The sequence below is a fragment of the Hordeum vulgare genome, chromosome 4H (assembly GCF_904849725.1).
Source record: "Hordeum vulgare subsp. vulgare chromosome 4H, MorexV3_pseudomolecules_assembly, whole genome shotgun sequence".
NCBI classification, from domain to species: Eukaryota; Viridiplantae; Streptophyta; class Magnoliopsida; order Poales; family Poaceae; genus Hordeum; species Hordeum vulgare.
Genome location: NC_058521.1, coordinates 4,261,226 through 4,273,800, shown reverse-complemented (window position 1 = coordinate 4,273,800; position 12,575 = coordinate 4,261,226). Strand labels below are relative to the sequence as shown.

Genomic DNA, 12,575 nt, shown 5'->3' with positions numbered 1-12,575 from the left:
TCCATGGCATGATACACAACCTGTACGTCCAGGCGCTCAAGTTGCTGCACGCACCCTCGGGCTCGCTCATGCGCAGCATCCTCATGGCCGGCCACTGCTACGGCCCCTGCAGTGACCCTCTCTCCAACATCATCCTTAACTCAATCTGGCATGAGACGTGTGGCTCCGTCCTCTCGTCTGCTGACCGCATGGTGTTGAACGAGTACAACGACGTCCTCGACCCCCTATCTCTGCTCCGCCTAGTTGTTCGTTCCCTCGAGGGGCTCGTAAACCTCGCCTTGTCCGTCGACCCCCGATCCTCGATTGCCCGTGCTCTGGAGAAACTCTGCGGCGCGAAATGCGCCGTCCTTGTTGGCGACATGTTATCACCTGCAACAACAACAACAACAACAACAGAGAGGTCTGAAAAGAACCCCTTCCACGAGGCGGCCATGGCGGCTAGGCACCCGCTGCCCCTTGAGCTCGGTGAGTTTCACCGGATGCTGCTGCTCGAGCCCGATGGCCGGAGAGAGCTGCTCTCACATATAACCAAGGCGCAAACCGGTGGCGGTGTGTTGTGCATCGATGACATGAGAGCCCTTATGTCGGCCTTGTGGTTCAAGTCTCAAACTAGTGGCACCGTGCAAGCTCCTGCTCCTGCTCCTGAACTCTGTGTCGACGAGGCCGCCTTGAGGGCGGTATCAAGCGGGAGATCACAGTATGAGGGGCAGAGGAGATGGTTGCGTTCAAAGATTGAACAGGTGCTCAAGGATTACACGGACCAACATTTTTGGGTAGGCATATATATATATATTGAGCTTCTTCTCTTGTTTTCAATCAATCATTATTCATTAGCTGCTACTTAGGCTCGTACGTATATATATTAGCTAGCTTTAAAGTAGTAATTACCTTGATCGATTTGACCAACAAATTTCCTCTTGCTTGTTGCAGGGACCAAAGTATGAAGTTGATTTCATACTAGGTGTGGAGAAAAGAGGCGGTGGCCGGCCCCGCTTCTGTGATACGTGCCACCGCATCAACTTCATGGCAACTTCCGATGAGAATGTTCCGGGGACCCTATTTTACGCCGAGTTGTGGTCATGGCCCTCGCGTGAGCCAAGGACAGACTTGTGCTGCCCTCTACCCTATGCATACGCGGGTAAGCCGTCTACTTCGATCATCAAGTGATGATATATATATATTCAGCTTTAGGACAAGTATTTTCGAACGGATGGAGTATATATCATTTGGTCACGGCGATCTGCTTCTCATCATGTGCTTGCTTGCATTCATCGCTAAATCTGAATTTGCTTACTAGCTAGCTATAATGATAATCATCATCATCTTGCTGAATGATAATCGATCACTGTCGGGTCGGGTTTCATTTATTTTGTTGTTAACATGCAGGACGTTGCTACTATGACAAGATTGTCGCAAGGAAGATGGTGTATCCAGATGACGCCAAGTACATCCCCGGCGACATCACCTCCAAGGGAACCGGCGACGTGGATGGCGTGCTGGAGATGGACCTCGTGCACTTCAGCCCCGAGCTGGACGTGGAGCTCGCGCGGAAGTATTCTCAGGACCTGTTAGCTATGCATCTGTAAGTTACATTGGTATTTTTGATACACCTGTATTTAATATAGAAAGGGTTGAACCGAAGCAGAGGAGTTTGTTGACATATATCCTTGTTTGGTGTTGTGTTGCCGGGATTAGATGTGTTTTTTAGGGGGGGGGGGGGGGGGGGGGGGGGGGCAACTTTCTCTCAAACGAAAAAAGGACACATGAGGAGGAAGGTAATGTTTGTTGCGCAGCTCTGGTTGTATTGTATTGCATGTTGCAGTCTTAACGGCAACCTGTGGCGTACGTGGTTTCTGCTGATTTTGTTTGTTCAGAGTCAGTAATCTTGCGGACCCCAAGATAATCTTATAGCTCCTCCAACTATTTGCGTCCAAGAAAAAAAAAAGCATAGAAAGGAATTGTTGGCTTCACCTTCCATGAAAACATAATCTTATAGCTTTGTTTATACGTCAAACGTATAAATAAACTCTTTATTCAATCCAAGTGCAAAAACTTAAACAGGGGTAGCAAAACTTATAAATTCTTCATCATATCTGAGGTGACCATGTTGATGCATCCTCGGGCATCACTGCTTGGTAATGCTTCACCAAACGACGCAGGTTGATGAACGCCGACCCTCCCTCCCGGACGGCCTCTCTCGCCGTCCTCGCGAGCGCCGTCGCCCTCCTCCGTCTCTCCACCGCCTCGTCCTCCCCGCCCATGATGCTCCTCACCGCCTCCTCCACCACCCATCGCTCCACCAGCGCCACCTCCACCCCCTCCTCCTCCTCCGACCACTCCACCCCGATGCCCACGCCGGTCTCCATCGAGTGTACGGCCAAGGTCTGGTTCAAGAACTGGTGCGCAAGGTGCGGCCATGTCACCATCGGAAGCCCCGCCGCGACCGCCTCCATCATCGAGTTCCACCCGCAGTGCGTCACGACGCCGCCCACCGACGCGTGGGAGAGGACCAACAGCTGCGGCGACCAGCCCCTGATCAGAAGCCCGCGGCCGGCGACCCGGGCCTCCAGCTCCTCGAGGAACCTGCCGACCTCATGGTCAGTGTCCTGGTCGGCCTTCTCCGGTGATGATGATACCACCCAGATGAACGGGTGCCCCGACGCCTCGAGGCCGAGCCCGATCTCCACCACCTGCTTCGGGTCCGCGTGCACGATGCTGCTCCCGAAGCTCACGTAGACGACAGAGGACGGCGCCTTGCCGTCAAGCCATTGCATGCACTCGTCGGCGTCGAGGGCGGGCACGTTCCCTCTCGCCGCCAGCGCCGCCGCGTGCTCATGACGGTGGAAGAGTGACACCGGACCGACGGCCCACACAGCGACATTCCTGACCTCCGCGCAGTCAACCACCGTCCCCGGCTCCAGCTCAAGGAAGGTGTTGAGGACGACGCCGTCGACGTCGGCGCACGCCCGCTCGACGGCGTACGCCAGCTTCTCGTAGGAAGGCAGCCGGAGGAACCCGGGGGCGGCGGTGGGCATCTTCACCTCGACCGGATCCTCGGGCATGAGGTGCCAGTAGGGGTCCATGGCGGCGTAGGCGTTGTGCATGGCCGCAGCATGGTGCTCCGTCTGCAGGCACATGAGGCAGTAGGCAGACATGCCGAGGAAGCTGAGCCGCGGGACACCGAGGCCGGCGGCGAGGCCTGCCGTCCACGGGTGGCAAATGTCGGACACGATGCACGTCGCGGGCGGCGCGTGGGCGCGGAGGTGTCGCTCCAGCGGGTCCCGAAGGCGCGACGCGGTGAGGAGGTAGGCGGCCTCCTCGTCCAGCGGGATCCGGCCGACGTCGTCGGTGCCGGCGAGGTCGAGCGGGAGCTCTACGAGCCACACCGGCAGGCCAGACGACTCAACCGTGGGGCGGAGGCGCGTAGCGTAGGACGGCGTGACGACGATGCTTGCGAGCGCGCCATGGGCGGCCAGCTGCAGCGCCGCGTCCACAGCCGGGATCAGGTGGCCGTGGTGCATCAGCGGGACAAACACGAAGTGCGCGCTCGTCGGCGTCGGCGTGGCCACCACGGCGGCCACCTCGTCGGAGGCCATCCTGCGCCTGGAGCGCGACGGGGAGGCGACGACGGTGTGCCGCGGGAGTTGGAACGGCCGTGTGGTGCTGGCCCGTCGTGCTAGAAGATGGCCGGGGTTGGGGTTGGGTTGCCACAGATGCAGATACCTGCAGGCGAGGACAGACATCCTATGGTGATCCTAAACCTGCCTGGTATGGCAAGTGTGATCCTAACATGATCTTATATGGCCCTGAAATGTTTAAGACTGATGACCAGGTCTTGCATTTGGATCACTTGCTTGTCCACTGTCCATCAGCGATGGTAACAAGGCCGGATCAGACCCATTGTTAGATGAAAACCGAGAAAACTACAACAGGCACAGCAAAACATACGGCTGCCGCCGACCGCAAAGCACCAAGATGCTTCGCGCCACCAAGAGTAGTATCTGTTCTTATCACTTTAATATCTGATACATGGATGCGGGACATGTGCCCACAACGATGTTATATTTATTTTTCACGGGGGGCGGCGCACCCCATCCCAACCAAGTTGAAACCAATTTAGTGAGTACATAGATACAGGCCAAAGTTAACCATGCTGCTGAAACGGGTAATCGCTTTTATCAGCTATATATACACGGAGGGAAACATTTTTATCGGAAACGTTGTATATGAACCGGTTCGGCACGCCTTACAGTGAACAGGGTGGTTAATAGGTTTTCCGAGAACAATCCATTCTGCCATTCATGCCTGGATCGCATTCATCAGTTCCTTCTCCATCATCTGTATCAAAATTTAATTTTTTGGTTTATGTTACATAGAACAAGAGATGGTTTTGTGGTGTACTACTCCTATGATTTGAATGTACCTGCAACTCATCCGCAGAAAAAGCGTTATTCACCATCTGCAACAGATAGTAGGTTGTCATCACACCTTCGCATAGATCAAGTGCATTTCCAGGTATGCGAAGAAAACTGTACCTCCGTGTCATCCATAAGCAAATGCTTCGCCATCTAAATCCCAGGTTATATGGCCTCAATTAGGAACGGGTGATGAAGAATTTCAAAAAATTCAATTCAAGAAGAAAGCATTTATATACCTCCAATTCAGTCAGATTCATTGCTGTGTCACTGTCCACCACCGTCTCCGGTTCAGATGTCCTACACATCAAAAAGTTACAGTACTTATTGAACAAGCACAATAATCAATCAGTGAGTCGGTTCTAAAATAAATAAATAAACAAATAGAGAACACAGAGCATGCTGGACCATACACATTATCTACTTCCTTGCTTGGTGATGCACTGCCTAGGACATCCCGAGGAGGTTCAGCTCCTAAGCCGCACTTCTCCCTGTATCTCTGGCACGCAAGAGCAAGCCAAGTGTGTTGAGATCCCGCCACGGCGGAATGAAAACCCTCAAAAGTATCTGATGAAGAGCTGCAAGAGGGCAGGAGGTACTTGGAGGTGGCTTTTTATGTTCCAGATTGTCAGGCCTGCGACTCCCATAGCTTCCATTCTCTGCTTCACCGCAGTTGGCTTCGCCTCTAAGGAATTGGGACCGTTGAACAGCACATCATCAGTTTCATCGAGAAATTTCCGATCCAAGGAACAGAAAATGAATCGTTTGGCATCGTATGCCTCTAAGGAGTTGCGAGAGTTGAGTATACAGCATCAGTTTCATCGAGAAATTTCAGATCCAAAGTTCAAGAAACAGAAGAATTGTTTGACAGAGAATGAATTGTTTGACATTGTATGCTCAAAGTTCAAGAAACCAAACCATGAGGGCCTCCTTGATACTCTACAGCTTCAACGAAGATCATATGGAGATCATCGGTCCAGCGAAGTAAACTCCTTGTCGGCTGCATTGCCCTGAGAAGGCAGCAGGTCGGTATGCCCGACATGTAAGAAGAGTCACTGTTTTCTGTCGGCTTGCCGTTGGACATCATTCTGCGAATCAAGCTCACCATGTGTCAGCAAAGATCAAGGAAATCAGAAAAGCTTATATTATGGAACTCTCTTTAGAAGCAAGGCAGTGCAAACTGGCAAGTATGGCTGTGTGCATCAGGATGATGCAGAGGCTGGGGCTATCCCCTTTCATAAAAAAGCAGGATGTGTGCCTCATGACGATGCAGTATGGCTGTGTGTTGAGATTCTGTAACTAAAAGAGATGTAATCCATCAAGATTTGTTTATTTTGAAAAACGTCTGCATGTGCCCTGCCCATATAGATACAGAAAATATTTCCAAATACAAAGTGGAGATCAAGCAGAACATCTATTCTCTAGCACCCTATATTAGAGAAACGAATGCACTAAAACACCATAAGGGACACCAAAACTCATTAAAATGCTCATACCCGTATGTGCGAGGAAGCAAAAGGAACTGGGAATGTATGTCATATCTTTTAGCGAGAAGAGTGAGTGATGGTGGGTGTCCTTCTCTACAAGCCAGTCACCCTTTTATACAGTTCTTCTTGTAAGAGACTAGAGATACCGCACTAGCTTTGTGTAGACATATTCTATCACACTAACATAACTCATCACAATTCACAGTTGGTTTGTATGGGTACAAAGGTTGGCAGAGAAGTAAAGCTTTCTCAAAATGGTAACGAAGCAACAAGAGTGATTACCTGATATTAATCATGACATGTCACGAGTTGATGTTGTAATAGCACAAGTTAGGCAAGACTACACAAGTTATAAAAGTAACAGGGAAAAATGGCTTCAGCCTTAATGTGTAGGTGCGTAGATGTATCATGGCCTGCTCCTGCATGGAAAATGCAACATGCAACTAGATAATAAGGGCCATAAATGATCCACATGAACTGTAAATGATTCAATCAATGGCAATAAATTTGATGAGGATTCATCAAATTACATGTATTGAATATATGAGGAGTACATTGTTGTGCTCTCAAGATGCCCTCGGTGATACATCCTATTTTTACAGGAAAAGAATGGACTTCTAAAATATGATAACAAGAATATCCCTAGGTTTCTTCTGGGTTGGAAGATGGCAGTAAGAAAACTAATCCTCGGCAACATACTTGTTCCTACGAGCACCAAAAGCAATTCTCTGCAAATAAAATCAGGACGAATGATTATTACAGTAAATCTGGCATTGGTTGAGGATGCCCAAGATTAATAAACGACTCTCCCCGGATTTCAGAGAGTTCTTACTGAAAATATTCTGGAGTAGGCTTTCAAGCCTGTGAGAAAGCGGATGTAAGTCGGCTTCATGGATTGATTGGTAGGGATTTCCCTGATGTTTGGAACAAGGTAATCCGCGACCTATTATAATAGTCAACATGATTCTTATTATATTACCCGTATAACCAAACAGATAATATGATTAAAAAATGTACACAGATAACATTAAAGGCAGGTAAGCTGAATCATTAACAGATATCCATCGCAAAATGAACCTAGAGGCTACCGCTCATTCGCTGTACAAAGAAAATGTGCCTGTAATGGATAGACTGTAAGATTTTTAAGCTAAGTTATAAGCTGTGAAGGCTAACTTTGTCAATTTATATTAGACTATTTATTTGTTCAGATCAACACATTTGATAATTATGGACGTGTGTTCACCCTGAAACTAACATATGAATAACACATGCCTGCCTTGCGATGTCATATGAAGAACTTCGTGTTACCATTTTTGAACTTTGTTAAAGCAGGCACAAAAGGTCAACAGCCCTTAGACAACGACGGAATGACCACATCACAAATTTCAGGAACGTATAAACAAGACTGGAGGCCACGTTCAAGCTAATTGGCCGGACGCTTCTACATGCCAAATGGACACAGGCCTAAAGCAGCTAAAAATGATTATTGCTGGAACCACACAGAAGCTTTAGAGTTTTGAAGAAGAGTAAACAGTGTTCTGGAGAAAAAGGACAACGGCCCTGTACAAAAAGGAACAATGGTATAGCACTCACCACATCAGGAGGTTCAGCTAATATATTGATGAAAAACTTTGCCTGCCATTAGTGAAATTTACAATTTAATAACCCTGATTTACTTTATCAACAATGGTAAGAATGTCAGAAAGAGATTGTGTTTATCCCTTACTTGCTTTGTGGTGGCACCAGACATAAGAAGATCAGTTGTAACCATACCAGGCTGCACAGATTAGTTATGTACTTACTGTTAGTGTGTAACTGTCCTTTTCAGAGTTATAAACAAAACTTAGAACCAAAAAGCAATCATTTACTAATGTACATATTCCATGGACCAATGCTTGCAGCCTAACACAAACTAGTTAGTTAAACCACACCAACTTCTAATAATCAGGAAGTCTAGAATACAAAAGATAACTAAAGAAAGGGTGGAGCTGTGTACCGACAAATTATGCACCACGACATTATTCATTTCGTTCATCTGCAACTCAGCCTGCAATAAGAATCATGTTATCTTCTCCACACAATTTCTAATAGTGCTGCAAAACTGTGACCTGTACCAGTATACTGCCTTCTCTTTTGGATTTTCGCAGTTTTTGTGGGGTTTCATCTCTAGCCTACCCCAACTTGCTTGGGACAAAAGGTTTTGTTGTTGCGCAAATAAATGCAAACGTAAGTTATGAGTTCTTAATAAAAATTTGTGCCACTGAGACAAGTTCAAGCGCACATCAATAAATCGCCTATGATTTTCTCTATGGATGATTACAGCTTTACGATTTCCCAAATATGAGTTTTGGTTAGTGATTAATGAGCAACTATTTGGGAATTGAACATGGCTCTAAATATTGATAAAACAGTAGTTATCACATTCTACTGTTGAATGTTTGTTGTGCGTCAAGGCTATCGACAATTTCATGAAGTTACAATACAGCAAATAGTTCATTATTTCTAAATGCCACATTGAACTGCGCAAACAGAAACTAATCTTTCATGACCTCATTGAACTTCATTATTACCTGTAGAGACTTTGTAAGGTGCACCACACTTCTCTTCGTTGCACCATAAGCAGCAAACCTGGTGATTACAATAAAATAATTACCTAAAATTCAAGACTAATATTTCAACAAAAGATGATTGAGTTTGTCTCCTTCGTATTTCGTTTTGTCCACAACCTTCATTTAATACAAATAACTGATACAGTACTACCATACGTCCATGCAACTTCAATACGTCAAGTACAATACACACATGTGGAGAAAAATGAAAGGAGATACTAATATCAGTGTCAAAAGAACAGGGTATATTACATTATGTTCAATTCCACAGGTTCAAACTATATGAGCAGTTAAACTAAATCATGTGATAACACACTCAGCTGAGTATCCAGAATTTCTACTTCCTCCATTCCTAAATATAAGTCTTTCTAGAGATTCTACTATAGACTACATACGGAGTAAAATGAGTGAATCTACGCTCTAAAATATGTCTATATTCATCCGTATGTAGTTCGTAGTGGAATCTCTAGAAAGACTTATATTTAGGAACGGAGGGAGTACATAAGAGAACGAACGGAAATGGTACCTTGGGGTTGGCCTTCCATCAGAGCCAGCACCATCAATGTTAAATACGTGACCGCCTCGAGGTTGCTTCCACATCATATTTATTGCCTAAGATGGCAAGAGGATGAATGTTGGAATTCTTCAGCAGTCATCATACTATACGACAAATATCTAATATTGAGTGGAAAGTAATACCTCACGGCAACATAGCATCAATCCAAGAGTGTTAGTGGTGATCACCTCACTGTTAAATCAAAGGAAAAAGGTCACTGAACTATTGGCACTCGAAAGTACAACTGAATGGAGGTGTGCTTGTTCAAGCCTTGCCAATATAGAGATAGAGAATTACATTAGAGCCTCATCAGAGGTTTCCACCAATGGTTTGTAACTATATGCATTTGATCCGGCATTGTTGATCTGCATCAATAGAAATAATTCAGACGAAATTCCAAAAATAAGATTATGACATAACAGAGCCCTTCAATTTAATGCATGAACCTTGAACAGTTAAGGAAAGCTGACTGTCAATTTGCAAGTTTTTTTTTACAGCAATGTGGATTGCACAGCACAATCCAAACTATCAAATATTTCAAATAAGGGACAATTGCAGTGAGCATCAGTGTCATTTCATAGCCGAGTGGTTGTCATAGTTGTACGTAAAAAAGAAGGAACAGGAATAAAAGTGCACATGCAATGCAAGTGTTTGGTGAGGGAGGGGTGACCATGTACCCAGATATCGATATACTCCAGCTTGTCACGTGCAAAATCCACAAGCGCCTTTACATCCTTTCCTTCTCTAACATCACAGACAGTCCCCTGTGATAGCACAAAAAAGGCGACAACAGAGACTATGGAATTAAACATGTTGCGCTGTACTATTTTGACGATTTTTACGAATAAAACTTGAACGAAAAATACAAGAAGCAAGCAGCTCAGCGGTAGGTACCCACACATGCTGCTCTCCGAATTCCTTTTTCAAGTCATTGGCTACAGATTCCACCCTTTCAGCTGTAGAGGATAGAGTAGACTGCATGTCAAGGAATGACTAAACTGGTATAAATTGGAGCTTGCATGTGTCCATTTCATTCTTTCTGGAAGTTGCCACAATAACGTTGAAACAGTTAATTTGTTTTTCATTTAGAGAAAACATGAAAAGCCTCTTTGAACAGATCCATGGTCTAAAATAGCTCGAACCTACACTGGGTAGGTTCTGTGATATATTATTAGAATAAGTGCAGGAACTGTTAAACGCCGATCAATTTGACAGGCATCTTAAACATCATTTTTTGTAATGAAATACCTAAAAACTAAAAAGAGTAACAATTGAAAGCAGATGTTTCTTTTTAACCTGATCTTGAGCATATTACAACATTATCACCAGCCTTGAGAAACTTCCTTGCCAGTGCATATCCTATACCTGTTGAAGAAGAAGAAGAACATGCATCCAGAGGTCAGTGGAATTTACAAGTGTTAATCGAAGCCAATGTAATCTCCACAAGTGATATATTATGCCTCTTATCATCCTCTAATAATCTACGCCGCAATAGAATCGCAAATCAACCCTTGTCCCCAGTTTGAAGCTGAACCCTCCATTGATTGATCGATTCAGCAAAAATCAAATCTTGTTCGGAGCAAGAAACAAAATCGGTGTGAAACGGACATGGGCAGCACCTTTGGTGGAGCCGGTGATGAGGACGTTGTAAGGAGGCGCCATGGGCTCCCTCCGCGGCGGCCCTCCGCCGGCGCCGCCGCCGGAGAGGGCCTCCGCCCGGGACCACCCCGCGGGGTCCCGGGGGCGGGCCCTCGCCGCCAGCCCGCGCTGCCACGGGCGGCCCGGGAAGAAGGCTGCGTCGGAGGGCGGCAGGCGGGACGGCGCCGGGCCCGCGCCGGCGGCCGCCCGGAGCGGGAGCGAGGCGGCGACGGTGGCCATCCTGGAGCGAGCGGGCGGGCGGGCGACGCGTGTGCGTGCGCGCTGCGGCGCTCGCCGAGATAACGAGCCGGAGAGAGAGTGGCGTGCCGACGGCGCGATGGCCCCGCATGTCGGCGTCGGCGAGCGGCCCGTCGCCCGCAAACTCTCGGGTCGGGTTGTCGTCTTCCTCGTCTCCTTTTTCTTCTCCGACGAACAAAAAGTTTCCAATTTTCTCAAAAAAAAGTCTTCATCTTTCGTTTTGATAAATGAACGCCGATTACAACATAGACGCGCATTAACAATTCGACAAAAATGCCTACCGAAAATCTAATTAAAATTGGGTTTTTTAAGATTGAGGGACGAAGTCTTATCGACAAAAATGTCGCCTCTCGCGGGAATAATAATCCACATTGATAAAACGCCTACCGCAACGTTAAGCCTGTAATTTGATCTTTGTTGGGCTGGTGATACCATCGTCCGTTGAATCATCTGATCACGGTTGGTTTCTAGCTTTGGAATATTGAAAATTATGGAGACTGTGCAAAATATTTGCCCACACGAAGGTCTAAAAGAAAAAATAACTAAATTCTGAATTCACTTTTGGTTTTAGCTTTGGGTCGACATCACAAGGCCAGTGAAGGAGTTTTGCACGTAACGGTTTGGTTTAGTGGACCGTAGTGTAGTGTGTGTTCGTCGCATCCCGAGAATGGGGTCACATATGTGTTCTATTGATTTAAGCAAAGTAGTTCGATCAATCACGACCACAAAATTCGTTTAAACATGATAGATAAAAATTATGGACGAAGTAATTCCAAACCAAGAAATTATAGGTGTACTTGACATATGCTTTTATCTTGTTTATTAGTCACACGTGGCGCACTCATATATATATATATATATATATATATATATATATATATATATATATATATATATATATATATATATATATATATACTCATCCATATAAACGTGTACACAAATCCTATCCTATGAACACCTTTAAAAGATTGAGCCGGCATATAATCACTGTAGGTGCCTCCGCGTTGATGGAATCGTCTCGTTTCATTGAACGTGCATCGCCGAAGATATCGAAATAAGTTAAAAAATAATGCAAGCATCATGATTTGTATCTTGATGGGTTGGGTATATCATTGTCCGTCTAATCATCCAATTACAGATATGTTCGTATTGGATGATTTATTAGGAGTTGGGACTTTGACACACATTGAAAAGTCTCAGATGACCTGGACTTGGCAAAATATTCAGAATTTTTGTCCAAAAGGACCAGGAGCTGACTCGAATTGCTAAAAAGGACCACATGCTGCATGGTTTCCACTGTGATGGCAGGCGCGCCAGGCGACACGTGTCACTTGCCGCCACCGCCCGAGGCGGCTGGGGCCTGCGGCCACGGCACCAGGCGACCGAAGCAACTTTCCGTTTCAGCGTCGCGGCAACGTAACGGTAAGAGAGTGGTGGGTCATGCCGCCTCGGCAGCGGCCAGGCAGGCCCTGCCGCCTCGAGAGGAGGCGGTCGGAACTGTTTCGACGCGGATTTCCGTGGACACTGTTGCTGACTGCGCTAATTTCCACATTCGCTAATTCCCACCCTGAGACAGTCTCCACCGACGAAACAGTGGGGAATTTTCCCG

General features: G+C 46.5%; 3 protein-coding genes across 3 annotated transcripts; all 3 read right to left on the bottom strand.

Annotated features, from left to right (window-relative positions):
• Positions 1-2,060: 2,060 nt before the first annotated feature.
• LOC123446903 (UDP-glycosyltransferase 73C6-like) lies at positions 2,061-3,539 on the bottom strand. The gene has a single exon (XM_045123446.1). The coding sequence runs from the start codon at positions 3,519-3,521 to the stop codon at positions 2,088-2,090; it is 1,434 nt and encodes a 477-aa protein (XP_044979381.1). The 5' UTR covers positions 3,522-3,539; the 3' UTR covers positions 2,061-2,087.
• A 461-nt stretch (positions 3,540-4,000) lies between these two features.
• LOC123446902 (protein PHR1-LIKE 3-like) lies at positions 4,001-6,306 on the bottom strand. The gene is made up of 7 exons (XM_045123445.1): positions 5,334-6,306; positions 5,015-5,100; positions 4,829-4,914; positions 4,655-4,715; positions 4,536-4,568; positions 4,424-4,459; positions 4,001-4,338 (listed from the first exon to the last, which is right to left on the bottom strand). The coding sequence occupies exons 1-7, from the start codon at positions 5,521-5,523 to the stop codon at positions 4,300-4,302; spliced, it is 531 nt and encodes a 176-aa protein (XP_044979380.1). The 5' UTR covers positions 5,524-6,306; the 3' UTR covers positions 4,001-4,299.
• Positions 6,307-6,398: 92 nt separating this feature from the next.
• Positions 6,399-10,952, bottom strand: LOC123446901 (chlorophyll(ide) b reductase NOL, chloroplastic). The gene is made up of 13 exons (XM_045123444.1): positions 10,687-10,952; positions 10,364-10,432; positions 9,962-10,023; positions 9,745-9,831; positions 9,365-9,432; positions 9,211-9,259; positions 9,038-9,123; positions 8,473-8,530; positions 7,899-7,949; positions 7,629-7,679; positions 7,496-7,537; positions 6,735-6,845; positions 6,399-6,630 (listed from the first exon to the last, which is right to left on the bottom strand). Exons 1-13 carry the CDS (start codon positions 10,943-10,945, stop codon positions 6,583-6,585), a joined length of 1,041 nt encoding a protein of 346 aa, XP_044979379.1. The 5' UTR covers positions 10,946-10,952; the 3' UTR covers positions 6,399-6,582.
• Positions 10,953-12,575: the final 1,623 nt, after the last annotated feature.

Bases quoted from the DNA above. Each gene is read 5' to 3' on its own strand.
- LOC123446903 (XM_045123446.1), bottom strand. From the start codon at position 3,521: ATGCACCACGGCCACCTGATCCCGGCTGTGGACGCGGCGCTGCAGCTG.
- LOC123446902 (XM_045123445.1), bottom strand. From the start codon at position 5,523: ATGGTGAGCTTGATTCGCAGAATGATGTCCAACGGCAAGCCGACAGAA. The intron at 4,915-5,014 runs GTACCTCCTGCC...CTTGCGTGCCAG, and splicing joins ACATAAAAAGCCACCTCCAA to AGATACAGGGAGAAGTGCGG. The intron at 4,339-4,423 runs GTACATTCAAAT...ATTTTGATACAG, and splicing joins TTTCTGCGGATGAGTTGCAG to ATGATGGAGAAGGAACTGAT.
- LOC123446901 (XM_045123444.1), bottom strand. From the start codon at position 10,945: ATGGCCACCGTCGCCGCCTCGCTCCCGCTCCGGGCGGCCGCCGGCGCG. The intron at 9,260-9,364 runs GTAATTCTCTAT...TTGATTTAACAG, and splicing joins ACCTCTGATGAGGCTCTAAT to TGAGGTGATCACCACTAACA. The intron at 9,124-9,210 runs GTATTACTTTCC...TTGCCATCTTAG, and splicing joins TGATGCTATGTTGCCGTGAG to GCAATAAATATGATGTGGAA.